Source organism: Pelophylax lessonae (assembly GCF_965119305.1).
Source record: "Pelophylax lessonae genome assembly, chromosome: 5".
Lineage (NCBI taxonomy): Eukaryota > Metazoa > Chordata > Amphibia > Anura > Ranidae > Pelophylax > Pelophylax lessonae.
The window spans coordinates 9,064,569-9,085,058 of NC_138772.1; the positions used below are offsets into that span (position 1 = coordinate 9,064,569).

Below are 20,490 nucleotides of genomic sequence, written 5' to 3' on the forward strand. Positions count from 1 at the left end.
CAGCTTACCATAAAGCTGATCGGGGACTGGGACATCTGTAATCATCTCTATGGTATGCGGAACTGATACGATTAGTATTTTGTCAATTCCAGTTTAGGCCAGTTGTTTGCCGGCCTTTACCAGCAAGGGAAATTTTTGGATCAAACCAGTTTGAGTTGGATCCAAAGCTTTCAGGGGGAGAAGAGAGATCTGGGGTCTAATATACCCTACATCTCTCAGAGAAGACTTCTTGCTGACTAGTGCTATTACAAGAGATGTTTACAAAAAAATTGTAAAGGTGCGTTGCAACCGCGAGTCAATTTAAATGTGATTTGACTTTTTTTTTCTTTTGAAATATCAATTTTTCTGCAGCATGTTCTATACATGGTACAAATGTGCCACTTTATAGAAAGAATACAGAGACCCTCCCAGGCACCATGTTTAAAGGAATTTTCATTTTTATTGTTGCACTTTAAGCATCATTAAAATCACTACTTCTTTAAAAACAATTGTTTTTTTTTTCATTTAAATTTACATTGATACATGACCCCCAGGGCAGTACCTGGGTCCCCATACCCTTTTATGGCCAATTACTTGCATATGAGCCTTCAAAATGGGCAGTTTTGATTTTTCCTGTTCAGCTCCCATAGACTTTAATTGAATTTTTCCCCTGTTCAGGAGTTCTTCTGCAAAGCGAACAGGGGGGGGGGTGGGGGATGTTCAGCCCATCTCTACCTGCAACCTAGTCACCTACAAAACACAGAAGAGGCAGTGTCACAATAAACATTATTACTACATCTGCTGACCCTAATTGTCTGTACTTTCTGTTCATTTTTTTTGATACCTGTGTTTTCATAACTGCATGTTCCCCATTGTATCAACGTAGTACTAATATTAAAAAAAATGATGATAACAATATTATATCTTTTTTTTATTAAGACTAGAACTGAAGCCTGGTCGACTCTTCTGCTGCTCAGAGACGGGGATTAAATTCCAAGTGAAATCTGAAGTGACCGTCACTTATAAGCTGGAGTTCAAAAATGACTACGTGAATATAACGCAGAAGGATGGATATGACATTGTGGGCCCTGTGTTTAATATAACTGTGGAGCCCAATGAAGTGTCAGCAGTGCACCTACCACATTCCTTGTGTTTAGAAGGTAGGTCAAAGAATTGTAATAACATGATTTAAGAAGGTATTTTTACCTATATCTAAAGCCAAATTTTTTTATTTCTCTATCGTCCATTGACAGACACAGCCTCATCTTCATGAGCTGAGTGGGTTATGCTGCCACCTGCATGAGTAGTCTAGGCAGTATGTTAGTACAAAGCTTTTAACATATACAAGCCCACTGGGCTGTCCCTCCAGGCATAACCCCCACTGCCACAGCCCAGCACATCAATTTGTTTCTGCCTAGAGAAGGAGTAGGACCTAGGTTTCCTGCTGGTACTCCGATCTCAGTTTTTTATTTCTTTTGAGAATATTTTCCTTTTATTTCTCTTTACTCACTTGCTAGCTAGTGTTCAGGGAAGTATTTTCCTGGTGATCTACAAGCAACAATGCCGGCTGGAGCTTCGCACTGGATAATCTAGATCCTTATGGTCCCCCTAGTCTGGCCTACAATCATGAGAAGGTTATAGTTCAAACCTAGGCCTAGCCACGACAGTCTGCCTTTTCCGGAGGGGGACGAGCCTGCGAGTGGATGCCTCGCCGGGATGCGACAATCTGGAACCCCCCTGAGTCGCAGCGTACCCCTCGGCTGGCAGCACCCCCATTTCAGGTGGGAGGCAGTCTGCCCGGTGCGGAGCCCACCCGGTCCATGGTATGGTGAGTAAATGTACCCCCTTTGCCCCTGCTGGCCTTGGAGGCATGTGGGCCCTCTCCTGGGGATAATGGGATTTGTGCCTCCCAAAGGATCCCCCTGGCCTGCCCGGTCTGTGTGTCCTTCCCTCCCCCCTTCTCTGCGCCTGCGGTGGCTGTGTGTCTGGCGTGTTCTGGCGCTCTGGGGGGGTGACATGGTACCTTAGGCTTGCTGGTCCCTGTTGTGGTTCCTGAGGTCTTCATGTGTCAGTCCCTAGCCACATGGTTCGCCGTGTGCGCCGCCATCTTAAGTGTGGGCAATGTGATTTTTTTTCCCCATAGCCTTGTATGGGGCAGCCATTTTCCCTGTAGCTTCCTATTGTTTTGTATGAGCATCCATCTTTGTGTAGCCCTGGTGCTATGCTCAGCAGTGTAACCTTATTCAGGCGACATCACTTCCTGTGCAGTCATTTCCTGCTGCTGAGCCAAGGTCACTTCTTGCCTTTCTCTCCATGCTGTGGAAGATCCAGGAGGCCGGTTTGTTTGAGGTGATACAGTACTTGGGGTCCCTGCAGGCATATTCTTGCACTTTCTGCTGTCAGTTTGGTTTACAGGGGTTCCCTGCAGACCGCGGCAATCAGTGGTGGATACCGTGATTGGCACTCTTAAATCGACAGTACATCATTTTTTGAAAATTGCATTATGGAGTCCCCAAACTGTGAAATCACCCTCAGACCCACTCTGTGCAACTCCCGAACAGTCCGGATTGCAGTCACTGGCCTTGATTTCAGAGGCCCTAAAAAGCCTGGTGGCTAAAAGCATACTTAACAAGGGATTGACCAGTGCATTCCAAAGGGAAATAAATTTAAAAGAGCAAAACTAAACCCTGGGTGGCTAAACTCCAACATAAAAATGCATATTAATGCTAAAGGAAAGGCCTTCAAAAAATACAAGACTGAGGGGTCATTGGCAGCATTCAAGCATTACAAAGAGTGTAATAAGAAATGTAAAGACGAAATCAGGGGGCGGCTAAAATAGAACACGAGAGACATATAGCGGAAGAGAGTAAAAAGAACCCCAAGAAATTCTTTAAGTATATAAACAGTAAGAAAGCGAGGCCAGAACACATTGGCCCCATAAAAGACGATAAGGGAGTTTTGGCCACAGGGGACAGGGAAAAGGCGGTAGTGTTAAATAATTTATTCTCTTCAGTCTTCACAAAAGAATTGGGTGGCTACACTAACCCAGCTTGTAAGGCCAAACTAAACAACACACCTTAGGAAATACTGCCATGGCTAACAGAAGATAGACTTAGAACAAAACTAGAGAAACTTAACATAAATAAATCACCGGGACCGGATGGCTTGCACCCGAGGGTTCTTAAAGAGCTCAGCCAGGTGATTGCCAGACCATTATTCTTGATCTTTAAGGATAGTTTACAGACGGGTATGGTGCCAGCTGATTGTAAAAAAGCCAACGTGGTACCAATATATAATAAGGGGCCGAGATATATCCCGGGTAACTATAGGCCAGTCAGCCTCATATCAGTAGTCTGCAAGATTTTGGAAGGGATGTTAAGGGACCACATACAAGACTTAAGTAATGAAAACGGTATTATTAGTAGTAATCAGCATGGATTCATGAAAAATCGTTCTTGCCAAACCAATCTATTAACCTTCTATGATGAAGTGAGCTGACACCTAGATAAAGGTAAGCCTGTGGATGTGGTGTACCTGGACTTCGCAAAGGCCTTTGACACCGTTCCCCACAAACGCTTACTGTTCAAACTAAGGAAGGTAGGTATAGACCATAAGGTGAGTACCTGGATAGAGAACTGGCTCCAGGGGAGGTTGCAAAGGGTGGTCATTAATGGGGAGTACTCAGATTGGGCAGGTGTGGAAAGCGGGGTCCCCCAGGTTTCTGTCCTGGGACCAATCCTGTTTAATTTATTCATAAATGATCTAGAGGAGGGGATATCGAGTAAAATCTCAGTATTTGCGGATGATACTAAACTAAGCATGCCAATATCTTCTGGGCAGGACGTGGAAACCTTACAAGCGGACCTGAACAAAATTATGGGGTGGGCAACTACATGGCAGATGAGGTTTAATGTTGAAAAATGTAAAGTAATGCACCTGGGTGCCAAAAACCAGAAAGCAAGCTCCTCACTAGGGGGGGGGACCTCTGGGTGAGTCTAGGATGGAAAAGGATCTGGGGGTACTAGTAGACAACAGACTTGGCAGTGGCATGCAATGCCAAGCCGCTGCAAGCAAAGCCAACAGAATACTGGGATGTATAAAAAAGGGGATTCACTCCAGAAATAAAGAGATTATACTCCCACTCTACAAGACTCTGGTCCGGCCACAGCTGGAGTATGCTGTCCAGTTCTGGGCACCGGTCCTCAGGAAGGATGTGCTGGAACTGGAGAAAGTCGAGAGAAGGGCAACAAAAATAATTAGGGGAATGGAGGACATCAGCTATGCGGAAAGACTACAAGCACTGAACTTATTCTCTCTGGAGAAGAGACAATTGAGGGGGGATATGATATCAATGTACAAATATTAAATAAAATGGTCTCACACAGTCTAATGTAAACACCTCCATCCCGAATCAATACAAGAAAAAGAGGAGGTGCCCTTTGGGTGGGACTTTATATGAGGTGTGAACAATCAGTAACCATAGTAGTAAGATGGCAAAAAGATGACAGATTTTATTGATGCAGTCGTACATAAATTGTATCAACAATGGTAAATATACAGTGCAATGGGCATGTAACATAATAACATCAACAGTAACAAATATATATCATAAATTGAACTCATATATTGTAATAACTCAACGCATTTCGTGAGTCTTGAGTAAGCTCACTCATCAGGAGTATATATGAGATAAAATGTATCTAAAAGTAAGACAGTAAACAACATGTTAGTATATATGATTAGACCAGTGAGTGTGATATTTCAGCATCTATATGTGAGAAACCAAATAAGGAAATCGCACTCACACATGACCCAGAGAAGAATGGTGGATTCATGTCAGAGAAAAAAGGAATAGCAACCATAGGGGAGGAAATGTAAAGACGAACCTCACCTGGAGACCCACAGCACAGGCACACAAATCCAGTCCTAGAGCGCCATGTGAATGGTAATGGAGACAGAGGTGTAACGAATGCACCCATGTCATCCAGTGGTAGAGGTCAGCGGGCGCTGACAACCACAGCCACAGATCAAAGACACCCGCCACAACCTACGAGCACCTGCACCGGCGTTCATACGTGGGGGGAACATGGCGCCGATATACAGGTGACCCTGCCCCCAAAGGGGAGGGGGCAGCCAGGGAGAGAACAAAACTCCCTGTTCGTATATCGCAGCTCCCGGAGTAGATACACAGCCACCACCAGGGGGAGCACAATCATCATAAGAGCTGTATGAAGTAAAAAAATGTATAGCCAAATGACTATATGTGTCACAGTAGGACAGTGTAGGACCAAAAGCGGGCATGGGTGTCTTCCACCCGGGTTTAAGCAATTAAATAAAATGGTCTCACACAATCCAATGAAAACACCTGTGCCTGTGCAGTGGGTCTCCAGGTGAGGTTCGTCTTTACATTTCCTCCCCTATGGTTGCTATTCCTTTTTTCTCTTTGGTCCTCCCCATGGTTTTTCACTTCACATGGATCTTTTCTGTTCCCTCACTATTTTGTTTGAGACATGTCCTCCTTTTCACTTTTTATCTACTTCCAAGTGGACTCGCCATTCACTCTTTGTTTCTACCATCACTTCTCACCATTTGGCTTTCCCATTTTGGTCTCTACATCACTCTTCATTTTTCAACCTCTTCTTCTTCCTTCACATCCCACACACTTCTTTTTCACATCCACATACTGTTTATCACCTTAATGACACAGTACTTCATCTGTCCCATCTTCTGAACTGTCAATTGAATATATTCTAGCATATCCACTTAGATTCAACCTACTCCTGTTATATACATCATCTGCTTGGACTGGTTTATTATTTATATAGTTATACACATCTATATAATTTTTACTTTTTACTTTTTGGATATCACTATGTGATACAATTAATTTATTATTTTTTTATTTTATTGAGATATATATTTATTTACTTCCAGTCCATGCTTTACCACCAAGCAGAAACTTCATTTTCTACAACCCTTGCCTCCTCACCTGGCTTTCCACTGTGTTCGCCATTGTCTCAAGTCTTGTCAGCTCCCGGGTTAGACTATGGCAGCCCCCCTATTATGGGAGCATGAATCCACCATTCTTCTCTGGGTCATGTGTGAGTGCGATTTCCTTATTTGGTTTCTCACATATAGATGCTGAAATATCACACTCACTGGTCTAATCATATATACTAACATGTTGTTGTCTTACTTTTAGATACATTTTATCTCATATATACTCCTGATGAGTGAGCTTACTCAAGACTCACGAAACGCGTTATTACAATATATGAGTTAAATTTATGATATATATTTGTTACTGAAACGCGAAGTAAGGTAACTGGGCAGGTACCGCTTACCGGAAACAAAATATAAGAAGGCCAAATTATAAGAGATGACTCCAACTGCCCTCAGGAAGTAGACCACAGTGGACCTCTCGGTTCCCACGTAGATCTCCTCAATAGGATGTTATGATATGGGTCACGGCGTGCTGACGTCACCTTCACGTATTTGTCCAAGAAGGACGGGCGAGCGGAGCCGTCCGGCCGGCGGCTGTTACCTCTCTCCTTTGGCACATGTTATCCGATGTTTGTAAGTGTTATTCTTTTTATTTATTAAATTATCCGTGGGTTTTATGCTATGGCGTCCTCTTCTGTGTTCTATGGTTGATGCCTTCATCTGCATCCTGAGTCCCTGGTGGAGCCCTCAGCGGAGGTCATAGCAGATTGGTCCTTTTTGAACTTCTTACCTGCCCACTAATTACCTGGAGTCAGTAAGGGTATTCATAATCGGTGTTGCCCTCTCTGGTTTGCATGGTTGGGACCCTCTATCTGTTTTATGTTCTTCATATTTTGTCCTTTTGGTAAGCGTTAGTCCTACTGGGGGAGGTGTCTGACTTCACCTTTTTTGGCTATTACCTTATCACATTTTGGTAAGAGGTACCTATTGAGTCTAGTGGTGATTGTGATTCCATCTTATCCACACCTATTCACTACTTACATCTTTCAGCATGGGAACTTGGGCGTTCCTAATCACTTTGGGTGTTATTTTTTACTTTTTTATTTTGGTTTTACGCTATGGCGTTTTGCATTTTTGTATTCCATATCATAACATCCTATTGAGGAGATCTATGTGGGAACCGAGAGGTCCACTGTGGTCTACTTCCTGAGGGCAGTTGGAGTCATCTCTTATAATTTGGCCTTCTTATATTTTGTTTCCGGTAAGCGGTACCTGCACAGTTACCTTAATTCACGTTTCATTATTGGACATTTATACGGACTTTTTATACCATATATATTATAATATATGTTTCAATTTGTAGCACAACTTATTTTTATTATTGTTTCACACTTGAAGTTGCTGCTTTTTGTTTTTTCTTTTTTGGATTAGCGCAGTTGTTTTCCATTCCCATATATTTGTTACTGTTGATGTTATTATGTTACATGCCCATTGCGCTGTATATTTACCATTGTTGATACAATTTATGTACGACTGCATCAATAAAATCTGTCATCTTTTTGCCATCTTACTACTATGGTTACTGATTGTTCACACCTCATATAAAGTCCCACCCAAAGGGCATCCCCTCTTTTTCTTGTAATGTACAAATATTGTACTGGCAACCCTAGCATTTGGAAAAACCTATTCAGAGAAAGGAAATACAATAAGACATGTTGCCACTCACTAAAACTTGAGGAAAGGCGGTTTAACCTTAAAATACGCAGGGAGTTCTTCACTGTGAGCAGTAAGGATGTGGAATTCTCTTCTGCAAACAGTCGTATCAGCAGGGAGCATTGATAGTTTCAAAAAACTATTAGATGGGCACCTTAAAGACCACAACATACAGGGGTATACAATGTACGGTTAACAGCAAACACACACACACATCATAGGTTGAACTGGATGGACTGGTGTCTTTTTTCAACCTCGCTAACTATGTAACTATGTAAAAAGGTTGATAGCCGAAAACGACCGATGCCTTCTCCTTCTATGGAGGTGTCCTCTGATTCAGAGGCTGATGGGGTCGCCCCGGATGCACCCCTACCTGAGGGGTCCCTGTCTTTGCAGTCAGATGGTGAAGAGGACCTGTCTTCTTCAGCTGCAGCGCAGGAACGCGCCTTAGTGACAGCTCTGATTACTTCAGTGTGGGATACTTTAAAATTGGCTGTTGAGCCCACGCTGGCAGGGACACGGGTGGCTTTTGGCTCTCAGAAGTCTCCAAAAGCTTACAGGGTTTCCCCTTGTCCCGACACCTTTCACGATATTGTGAATGACCAATGGCGCGTTAAGCACGTGTTAGTGGCGCCTAAACGCTTTAAACGCCGGTACCCTTTTGCTGAAAAGGTTTCCAACTGTTGGACGGTGCCACCTAAAGTGGACCATCCTGATTCCAGATTGAACCTGTGGAGGATTCCCCATTTTTTACGAATCCAGTGGACAGGCGGGTGGAATGCCTTTCCCGCCATCTTCAAGTGCTGGCGGGTTCCATTTTGAAACCAGTTTTTGTGTCTGTGTTAGCCTCACAGATGGTGACAAAATGGATTAGGGGTTTGCGGGAGTCCTTGGACCCCGAGACTGTTCCCCCCGGTACAGCTGGAACTGTTGGACCAAGTGATCCAGGCTCTGGTGTTCCTGTGTGACGTGTCTATGGATGCGGCTCCCCTGGAGGGGCTTTTAAATTAGGTGTTGGGGGGGGGGGTGGGATCAGAGGTAGAGTCAGTTAGTTTGGAGCAAAGGACAGAAGGTATTATTGGGGTCAGCAGCGACTGTAGAAACGTAGCAACAACCACTGGGGGATCTGTGCGGACAAACCTCAGACCAAACAGGAATAAACTTAAGTACAATTCTCTATCCACTTCTACAAAACTAAGAGGGGTATACACAAATGCCAGGAGCCTAGCTAATAAAATGGAAGAGTTGGAACTGTTAATACATGAGGAGGACATAGACCTTGTGAGAATAACAGAAACTTGGTTCACCCATCACACAACTGGCTGGCCAATATCCAAGGGTATTCTGTGTATCGAAAGGACAGGGAAGGAAAAAGAGGGGGAGGGATATGTCTCTATGTCAACAATAATGTAAGAGGTAGAAAGCAGTGACATTATGGAAGGGATGAGCATGGAGTTAGAATCTGTGTGGGTAGAACTCCATAGGGAAGAAGTAAAGGGGAAAGTAATAGTGGTAGTAATGTTTTAGGCCACCCAACCAAAGGGACGAGGTTGAGCTGGAATTTCTAACACTGTTGGGTAACACGGCAAAGCTGGGGCCAGTCATCATATTGGGGGACTTCAATTATCCTGACATTAACTGGGAAGAGGGGACTGCACACTCACTAAAGGCCGTCTCTTCAAGAATATCTTACAGGACAACTACATGTCTCAGTTGGTGGATTCTCCTACTAGAAAGAATGCAGTGCTAGATCTATTAATTACTAATGACACAGATCTAATCTCAGATGTAGGAGCCCGGGACAATTTTGAATCTAGCGATCACAGGATTATCACATAAATCACAAGATAGCAAGGCAAGAGGGGAATATTAGAACCAGAACCTTAAGAAGGGCAAACTTTCCTAAACTGTGCTCAATAATAGAGAAAATAAACTGGGACCAAACCCTAGGAGCACTTACGACGGAGGAAAAATGGGAATGCTTTAGGAACATAGTAAACAAAAGCATCTCACAGTGCATTCCTATGGAAAATAAATTTAGACGAGCCAAGGCCAAACCAGGGTGGCTAAACCGTAATGTAAAAAAACTGATTAGGGAAAAAAAAATGGCCTTTAAGAGTTATAAATCGACTTTATCGGCTTTCCACCAATACAAGGAATCGAATAAGAAATGTAAATACAAAATCAAGAAGGCTAAAATTGACTTTGAGAAACAAATAGCAGAAGAAAGTAATAGGAACCCTAAGAAATACTTTAAATATATCAATAGCAAAAAAACGAGGTCAGAGCATGTTGTACACATAATTAACGATGATGGGAGGATGGTTACAGAGGACAAAGAGAAGGCAACTGTACTAAATGCTTTCTTCTCCTCAGTCTTTACACAGGAAAAGGAGGGGTACACTGACCATGACTGTATGGTTTGCAGTACTTCACAGGACATGCCACTATGGCTACCAGATGGTGAAATCATGAAAAGGCTTGATAACATTAACACCAGGACCCCATGGCGTGCATCCGAGAGTACTCAAAGAACTCAGTAAGGTTATATCTAGACCACTGTTCCTGACCTTTGCAGATAGTATTTTGACAGTAACTGTACCAGGTGACTGGAGGAAAGCTAACATGATACCCATATTCAAAAAAGGGCAGAGGCATATCCCGGGCAATTATGTCAATAGTATGTAAATTACTGGAAGGGATGATAAGGGACTATATCAAAGAATTTGCTAAAGTCAACAGTATCATCAGCAGTAATCAGCACGGGTTTTCAAAAGGATTTTCTTGTCAGGCCAATCTGTTAACATTCTACGAGGAGGTGAGCTAGATAGGGGAGACCTGTGGATGTGGTGTATCTGGATTTTGCTAAGGCATTTGATACAGTCCCCCACAAATGATTAATTTACAAGATAAGGTCTGCAGGCTTGGACCACAAGGTTTCCTCTTGGATAAAAAAACTGGTTAAAGGGGCGTGTTCAAAGGGTGGTAATAAATAACGCATACTCAGACTGGTCAGACTGGACTGGAGTGGTAATTTTGTTCAGTTTATTCATAAATAGCATTGAGGTTGGGATCACTAGCTCAATCTCAGTTTTTGCAGATGACACAAAATTAAGCAGGGCAATGACTTCACATCATGATGCTGAAATCTTACAGAATGACCTGAACAAAATAACAGAGCGGGCAACTACATGGCAAATGAGGTTTAATGTGGAGAAGTGTGAGGTATTGCACTTGGGGACTAATAACATAAACGCAAGATACGAGTTAGAACCTCTGGGGAAATCAAGAAAGGAAAAAGATCTGGGAGTCTTAATAGAAGATAGACTAAGCAATAGCATGCAATGTCAAGCTGCAGCTGCCAAGGACAGCAGAATATTAGCATGCATAAGGAAGAGGATATATTTCTGAGATAAAACTATAATCCTGCCACTTTATAAAACTCTGGTCCGGCCACATCTGGAGTATTCTGTCCAGTTCTGGTCGCCAATCCTCAGAAAGGATGCGCTGGACCTGGAAAGAGTCCAAAAAAGGGCATTTAAGCTACTTAGGGGATTGGAGGACCTAAATTATGAGGAGCGTTTACAAGCCCTCAATTTATTCTCCCTAGAGAAGAGACGCCTGAGAGGAGACGTGATAGCAATTTACAAATACCTCAACGGTGATCTCAGCATAGAAAAAAAACTATTCAGTCGCAAGGAGTGTAAGAGGACACGAGGCCATACAATGCGATTAGAGGAGAAGCGACTTAACCTCAGGCTACGCATGGGGTTTTTTTACAGTAAGGGCAATAAGATTGTGGAACTCTCTTCCACAAATGGTGGTAACTGTGGGGAGTATGGCTACTTTTAAAAGACTCTTGGACGTACATCTCCAAGATCAAAACATTCAGGGGTATGGGAAATGAATACGTCCACACACACCTATCCACACACACCTACACATGTTGAACTGGATGGACTATTGTCTTTATTCAACCTCAACTACTATGTAATTATGTAACTATGTAATTTGTGGCATTACCCTTTGGTCTTGCCTCGGCTCCCAGAGTTTTTAACAAGGTCCTAGCCCCCCTGCCGGTGTTTTGAACGGTAGTCACCACGGACGCCAGCTTCTCAGGCTGGGGTGCAGTGCTGGGGAAGTTCTGTGCCAAGGGGACTTGGGCAATGGAAGATCTTCCTTGCCGATCAAATTCAGGAGCTGAGCGCGATCAAGCGCTGCCTGCTTCCCTGGAGGAGTCGGTTACGGGTCCAGTCAGACAATGCCACGGCCGTGGCTTACATCAATCATCAAGGGGGCACCAGAAGTGCCCTGTCGGCCAAGGAGGTGGCCGAGATCCTAGTGTGGGCAGAACACAATGTTCCAGCTCCAGGAGTATTGGCAGGTGGATTACCTGGGTCATCAGGTGTTGGATCAGGGGGAGTGGTCCCTGCATCCGGAGGTGTTTCATCTGCTGTGTGCCCGGTGGGGGGGAGGTAGACCTGTTTGCGTCTCGCCTCAACAGGAAAGTTCAGAGGTTTGTGTTCAGGTCTCAGGATCCTCTGGTCGACGCCACAGATGCTCTGGTGGCTCCTTGGAGTCAGTATCGCCAGATATAGGCCTTCCCTCCTCTCCTTCTCCTGATGAGGTTTCTTCACAGGGTGGGGATGGAAGGCATTCCAGTCGTTCTGGTGGCACCAGACTGGCCTCGGCGGTCTTGGTGCTCAGAACTGGGAAAAATGGTCGTCGATCCTCCATGGCGTCTTCCTCTGCGGGCAGACCTTCTATCTCAAGGACTGATCTTCCATCCTGCTTTACGGTCCCTGGCCTTAACGGCTTGGCTGTTGAAAGCAAGGTGTTGAGGGATAGAGGTCTCTCTGATTTGGTTATTCCTACCCTTTTGAAGGCCAGGAAGTCGACATCTAGCAAGATCTGTCATCGTATGTGGAAATCGTACCTTTCATGGTGTGAATCGCTGCAGCTGCACCCTCGCTTGTTCTGTATAGCTAGGGTTTTGGCCTTTTTTGCAAAAAGGGGTTGAGCAGCGCTTGGCGTTGGGCTCTATCAAGGGCCAGGTGTCAGCCTTAGCTATTTACTTCCAACGTCCATTGGCTACTAATAGTTTGGTTCACACTTTCATTCAGGGGGTGCCTCCAGGGGGTGCTTCATCTGGCTCCTCCGTGGAGATCCCCGTTACCTCTGTGGGATCTTAATTTGATTTTGTCTGTTCCTCAAAAGCCTCCTTTGGAGAATATTAGGGAGATTTCTCTGCTTTCTTTGTCACAGAAGGTTACCTTCCTAGTGGCTATCACTTCTGCTCGCAGAGTCTCTGAGTTGGCGGCGCTGTCCTGTTGTTCACCTTATTTGGTGGTCCACAGGGATAAAGTGTCCTCGCAAAGGTTTGGCTGCGACCGCTGCTACCATTTTGAGATGGATCAGACAGACGGTTGTTCAGGCTTATTCACTCAAGGGTCAGGTTCCTCCTTTCCCTGTGAAGGCGCATACTACTAGAGCACTGATAGCCTCTTAGGCTTTTCGCCACCAGGCCTCTGTTATACAAGTTTGTAAGGCAGAGACTTGGTCGTCTGTGCACACCTTTACCAAATTTTACAAGGTGGAATTGTTGGCCTCTTCAGATGCCTTTTTTGGCCGCAAGGTTTTGCAGGCTGCTGTTTCATAAGAGAATATGTTTTTATTATTCTCTTAGGTGTCTTTTGCCCAGGTGAGCTCCTGTTGTTTGGTTGAGCTCCATGTTGCCTGGTTGGCTAGGTTTAGCCTCTTGGAGTTGACGTTACTGTCTGGTTGCGTTTTTCCCACCCCTCATGCCTGTACTGCTTTGGGACGTCCCACTCAGCTCATGAAGATGAGGCTGCATCTGTAGATGGATGATAGAGAAAATAAGATTTTTGTAAGATCTTACCGTAAAATCTTTTTCTGATGTTCATCGATCGATGCAGCACCCGCCCCTCTGATTGGGGATGGTTCTTTTGTCTTCACTGCTTGTAACTAAACTGATGTGCTGGGCTGAGGCAGTGGGGGTTATGCCTGGAGGGACAGCCCCGTGGGCGTGTATATGTTAAAAGCTTTGTACCAATATACTGCCTAGACTACTCCTGCAGGTGGCAGCATAACCAACTCAGCTCATGAAGATGGAAGCTGCGTCTGTCGATGGACATCAGAGAAAAAGATTTTACGGTAAGATCTTACAAAAATCCTATTTTTTTAAGTTTAGTATAAAGCGGGGAAGGGCTACACCCTTGTCAAGCCTCTGTTTCTGTTCGGAAAGCATACCGCTCTATTCCTTCCGTGGACAGAAAGTAATTGGGAAATCCCAAAATTTTACAGTTATCACTAAAACAACAAGGTGGGAAAGAGTGGGGAAAATCTTCCACTTCCAGGTGTTTTTTTGGCGTTTTTCAGGCGTTTTTTGCAGGTGTTTGGAGGCAGGCATTGACATGTAACAAAAACGCTTGTAATCTGCCAAAAAAGAAGCTCATGTACTTTTTTGAGCTTTAGGCATTTTGCTTCAGGTGACAAAACGCTAATATGTGAACAGAGGCCAAAGAAATTATGGGATTTTGCTTGTTGGATGCATTGAGACTTCAGATATGAGCGTTTTATGAGCTGAAAAATGCTCAGGTGTGAACAGGGCCTTAAGGTTCATTTTTTCATTTATTTTTAAATAACAAACATTTTATACTTACCTGATTTTGCACAGACCTGCCCCTATCCTCCTCTTTTTGGGTCTCCTGCTGGTGCTTCTGGCCCCTCCCCCTGCTAAGTGCCTCATAGCAAGCTGCTTGCTCTGGTGGCACTCATGCGCACTCACTCCCAAGCCACCACTGTGTGTCTGTGGCGGTGATCAGCGATTTTTAGTAGTACTGCGACATTGCGGCAAACAAATCGGACACCTAACTGACACTTTTTGGGAACCAGTGACATTATTACAGGGATTAGTGCTAAAAGTATGCACTGGTACTATTGACATTGGCAGGGAAGGGGTTAACATCAGGGGAAATCAAAGGGTTAACTGTGTGCCTAGCTGCTGCTTGTTAACTGTGTGGGGGAGGTGCTCTGACTGGATGAAGACAGAGATCGGTGTTCTTGCTTATCTCTATCTTCTCCCCTGTCAGAACTGCGATCTGCCTTGTTTATATAGGCAGACTGCCGCTCTGCCTCTTTGAGGAACGGTCGCGGGAAGCTGTCGGACATCCGGTCCGCTGGACCCACTGATTGGCATACCCTGTGTCCAGTGGTGGGATTCAGCCGGTTCGCACCGGTTCCATAGAATCGGTTACTAAATTTCTGTAAGTTCGCAGAACCGGCTGTTTCCTCTAAGCTGCACAGACGCGCAGTACAATTGACGGTCTCACACACACGCACATATTCGGACTGCGCAGCACTCTGCAATGATTGGGGGCAATGCTATGGTCACTGTGCATTGAAAGGGGGGCACGCTGGTCACTGTGCATTGAAAGGGGGGCACGCAGCGCTGGTCACTGTGCATTGAAAGGGGGGCACGCTGGTCATTCTGCTGGGAAAGTCGGAACTGGTTACTAAAATTTTTGAATCCCACCACTGCCTGTGTCCAATCAGTGTGCGATCGTGCCTCCCGAAATACAAGCGCACCCCCCCCATGTCTGTTGCACAAAATGAAGTACAGGTACGTTGTTTCGTGCAATAGAGCCGACCTACTGCTGTAAAAGTGCAATAGGCGGTTGGCAAATGGCGGATAAGCTGTTTGACGGCAATGCGCAAAGACGTGTGCGCTGGTGTGTGCTGGTGCACGGAGATGCGCCTACATGTCAGTGGATATTGGACATTAGCCTGAGCTCCTCTGTGTGCTGGTACACGTGCACGACCATTAGCTGTATGGAAAAAACCTTCAGCCTTTAGAACCACTTTTAGGCAGGCTAAATAAAACATTCCCTTACTACATCGAAAACTAAAGCTATCTATTGCTTGCCAGGAATGAACAGCTGTTCCTTTATGTGACCTAAACATTGAGCCTCCTTGGTCACAGTCTCCAACTACTACTGGACACCATGGGGTCCATTTATTTATTTATTTTTTAAAACAGTGAGTTTTATTAAAGTTTCGGTACAATACAAAAATAAAGCAAATTCTTCAAGAGTACAAAAAAAAAATACTATGGAAGTCATTCAGGAACTGTACAAGCATAGAAAGACGTACAATAACCATACAGCATGCAGCATTGTATACAAAGAGTAGCAGATGCTGCCATTAAAAAGGGGTGGAAATATATAACCCTATTGGCACGTATCAGGACACTGGACCCATCTATCCAAAATCTTGTTGAATTTATGAGGACAGCCTCTGTGTTTATATAGAAGCCTATGGAAAGGAAGGATATTGTTTATTTCTTTAAGCCAAAGCCTAAATGTAGGGGGATCACTCCTTATCCATTGTCTAGCTATTGATTTTCGGGCAATAAACAATGTTGCTTGTAAGAATGCAGAAGTATATTTATTCATGTCCGCGTCTGGATATATACCCAGGAGACATTCCTTGGGGGAGAGCTGTAAGGGGGATCCCATTTCATCATGAATGAAAGTAACAATCTGTCGCCAGAGACCCTGCAGCTGGGGGCAACTCCAGAACAAATGGAACATGGGGTCCATGTATGAAAACATTCTCAGTACAAATGTCTCAGAATTGGTGCAAAATTCACAAATTATATCCGTAATATTTGTAATATGTGTTTTATCCTCTAGGTCTGAAACGAGGCATTGCTCTGATTAGATGTGCCATTTTTAAGGATGGAAAAATAAATATAATAAAACCAGTAATGATTGGACCATCCCATATAGTACTGGAAAATCCCTCCTTTTCTAGGCTTTTTGCTGTAATTTCTAAATTATGGAGAGGACCCATTCCATTTGATGGGAAGGTTTTCTTATACAGCAAGGTGGTTTGTCCAGAAGACTTGAACTACATGGAGTATAAATTTCATCTTTATGTGATACCCAAAAACCAGCCGGAGATAAAGGTGAGCTTAAGATTGAAAACTAATCATAATTTTCATTTTTGTTCTGGATAAGATGATGGCCTGGAGCAAGGAAAGACTCCTACAGCTAGCACCTTTCATAACTCAGGTTAGGACAGAACAGGGATTGGAGTATCATGTAACAGCTATAGAAATATCTATGGGGTTTTCCATAGATATTATATACTGTGTGTGTGTGGTGTGTATATATATATATATATATATATATATATATATATATATATATATATATATAAATACACACTACCTACATTGTCAAAAGTATTGGGACGCCTGCCTTTACACACACATGAACTTTAATGGCATCCCAGTCTTAGTCCGTATGGTACAATATTGAGTTGGCCCACCCTTTGCAGCTATAACAGCTTCAACTCTTCTGGGAAGGCCGTCCACAAGGTTTAGCAGTGTGTCTATGGGAATGTTTGACCATTCTTCCAGAAGCACATTTGTGAGGTCAGGCACTGATCCATATTATATTGCAAAAGTATTGTTCTGCCCCTCCAAATCATTTGGTGGAGGGGGGATTATGGTGTGGGTTTTTTTTTCAAGGGTTGGGCTTGGCCCCTTAGTTCCAGTGAAGGGAACTCTTAAGGCATCAGCATACCAAGATATTTTTGGACATTTCATGCTCCCAACTTTGTGGGAGGAGTTTGGGGATGGTCCCTTCCTGTTCCAACATGACTGCACACGAGTGCACACGAGTGCACAAAGCAAGGTCCATAAAGACACGGATGAGGGAGTTTGGGGTGGTGGAACCGGCCTACACAGAGTCCTGACCTCACAAATGCACTTCTGGAAGAATGGTCAAACATTCCCATAGACACACTCCTAAACTTTAGTAGAGAATATGGGCGCTTCCGTGAGGATGAGCCCTGGGTCCAAAGGTTAATTCTTGACAGCATACACTCAGGCAGCACTTGAGAGGAGAAGCAGCTTTGTAAAATGTATAAAGGACAGAAGGCGCCTCTTAGTGCAGTATTGACCATTTATTCTAACATCAAAGGGTTAAAAACACTTACAAAATATTCCATGTTATGAAAGTCTTGAGAAAGCCTGTTTTCGGCTAACAGCATCGCCTGTATGTAAGGAGAGGGGAGCCGACTCATGGCTAGCCAGTGTCCAGGGGGCTACTAGCATGTATGCGTGCGGTGAACACACAGTGTGTTTGGGCTTCCGGAACAAGGCTGGAACGCATGCGGCCGGTAACGGGTTTGGGAGCATGGAATAGCTTGTGTTTTTAACCCTTTGATGTTACAATAAATGGTCAATACTGCACTTAGAGGCGCCTGGTGTCCTTCATACTCTCCTAAACCTTGTGGACAGCCTTCTCAGAAGAGTTGACGCTGTTATAGCTGCAAAGGGTGGGCCAACTCAATATTGAACCCTACGGACTAAGACTGGGATACCATTAAAGTTCATGTGTGTGTAAAGGAAGGTGTCCCAATACTTTTGGCAATATAGTGTATATCTTATGTGTTCTTATAGCGATGTTATTTAGCTGTGATAACAATATTAGTGAGGATATAAATAATAATAGTTATAATAATATACACAATGCTCGAAGTAGTAAGAGTCGGTTCACACTGGGGCGACGCGACTCTGCACAACTTCGGGGGCGACTTGTGCATTACCATGCACCATGACTTCGGAGCGACTTGCAGGGACTTCACATAATGAAAGTCTATGCAAGTCGCTCCGAGGTCGCCCCGAAGTAGTACAGGATCCTTTTTCTAAGTCGGAGCGAATTGTGTCGCTCCTATTAGAACGGGTCCTGTAGCGGTCAATGGACCGCAAGGGAGCGCGACTTGTCAGGCTGACAAGTCGCCTGACAAGTCGCGGCAATGTGAACCGGCTCTAAAGGTCTTATTTACAAATAATGTAAAACCCTAACACGTAGAAATGTAAAGGAAAATCAGTACAAAAGAATAAAACCGAGATTAAATCTTACATATTTCAGGTGCATTTTGCATTTTTCAATACACGTTTTTGATCCATTGAAGTCTTTGGAACAAAAAACACAACAGCACTGACCCTTTCCATAAAATGCACATATGTGAACGTGACCCATAGGAACCCATGTTAAATAGGCTGTAGTGTGTTTCTTCAAAACTTAAAACGCACTAAAAAATGCATTGTTGTGAACCAGGCCTAAGTCCATACTCGAGTTTGTTATCGTGGCTGGGCTCCAGGAAATAAAGTAAAAAAAATGCCTGACTTGGCTTTTTTTAACCACACACATCGACACCCCCACTCTTCCCTTGGCCCATCCTCTGTCCAATTATTTGTTATTGTTGTTGTTCAGTCGTTTAGTCTTGTGCGACTCTTTGTGACTTCATTAACCATAGCGTGCCAGGCTTTTCTGTCCTCCACTGCCTCCCGGAGCTTGCTTAACCACTTAAGCCCCGGAAGATTTTACCCCCTTCCTGACCAGGGCCTATTTTGCGATTCAGCACTGCGTGCCTTTAACGGACAATTGCCCAGTCGTGCGACGCTGTGCCCAAACATATTTGACGTCCTTTTTTTCCCACAAACAGAGCTTTCTTTTGGTGGTATTTGATCACCTGTGCGGTTTTTTGATCATGCGCTATAAACAAAGAAAGAGCGTAAATTTTGCAAAAATAACAATATTTTTCACATTTTTTTATATGAAATTCCCCCAAAAAAATGTAAAAATCAAATTTTTTTAACATTTTAGGCTAATTTATTTTCTGCTACATATGTTTGGTAAAAAAAAAAAAAAATCGCAAAAAGCGTATTTTGATTGGTTTGCGCAAAAGTTATTGCGTTTACTAACTAAGGGAAAGATTTTTGTAATTTTTGTTGTTTTTTTTATTAACGAGTAATGCGATCTGCGATTTTTATTGCGGGATTTCGACATTGCGGCGGACAGATCGGACCCTTGACTGACATTTTTTACACTTTTGGGGTTACCAGTGACATTACTACAGTAATCAGTGCTATACATATGCACTGTTACTGTAAAAATGACACTGGGAGGGAAGGGGTTAACTTTATTGGAGAGGGAGGGATTAAGTGTATCCCTAGGGGCGTGTTTCTAACTGTGATTGGATGTGGCTACTTGTGTAAGAACAGAGATCAACGGTCCTACATAGTAGAACCGTATGATCTCAATTCTTACACAGGGGAGAATGACAGGCGGCTGTTTTTACATTACCTGCCTGCCTTTCTCCCGCTCTAACGGACGATCGCGAGTGCCCGGCGGACATCGAGTCCGCCGGGCACACGCGTGCGCGGGGGGTCCGTGAGCGAGCAGGAGCGCGCCTCCAGCGGCGCGCGTTCGCTCCCCAGAGCCACACAGGCTAGCGACGTAGACCTACGTCGCTTTGCCTGCGAGGGGCTGACTGCCGACGTAGATCTACGTTAGGCAGTCGGCAAGTGGTTAACTTAATGTTCATTATTTCCATGATGCTATATATCCATCTTGTTTTCTGTTGTCCTCTTTCTCTTTTTTTCGTTCCATGTTTCCCAGCATCAGAGTCTTTTGCAATGAGTCTTCTCTTCGCAGTGGGTGGCCAAAGTATTAGAGTTTCAGCTTCAGGATCTGTCCTTCCCGTGAATATGAATATTCAGGGTTGATTTCCTTCAGGATTGACTGGTTTGGTCTTCTTGCCGTCCAAAGGACTTTCAAGAGTCTTCTCCAACACCATAGTTCAAAAGCATCAATTCTTTGGCATTCAGCCATTTCTTATAGTCTATATAACTTTCACAGCCATAGGTCTAATTAGTAAACATCAGTAAATCTCAGGGATTATGCTGCTAGTCTCAATATCCTCCAGCAGATAGCATTGTCACACTGTGGGTAAATTCTTTGGCCCAGGTTAACATTT

The 20,490-nt window shown here is 44.0% G+C and overlaps 1 protein-coding gene across 1 annotated transcript in view; it reads left to right on the forward strand.

Moving 5' to 3' along the window:
- LOC309556402 (NACHT, LRR and PYD domains-containing protein 3-like) overlaps nt 1-20,490 on the forward strand; it is a gene marked incomplete at both ends in the record, with an annotated part of 545,473 nt that overhangs the window by 508,127 nt on the left and 16,856 nt on the right. The window contains 2 exons of the mRNA XM_082258866.1: nt 919-1,139; nt 16,350-16,624. Coding sequence (XP_082114992.1) covers nt 919-1,139; nt 16,350-16,624 — 496 coding nt within the window. The remainder of the gene's footprint in view (nt 1-918; nt 1,140-16,349; nt 16,625-20,490) is intronic.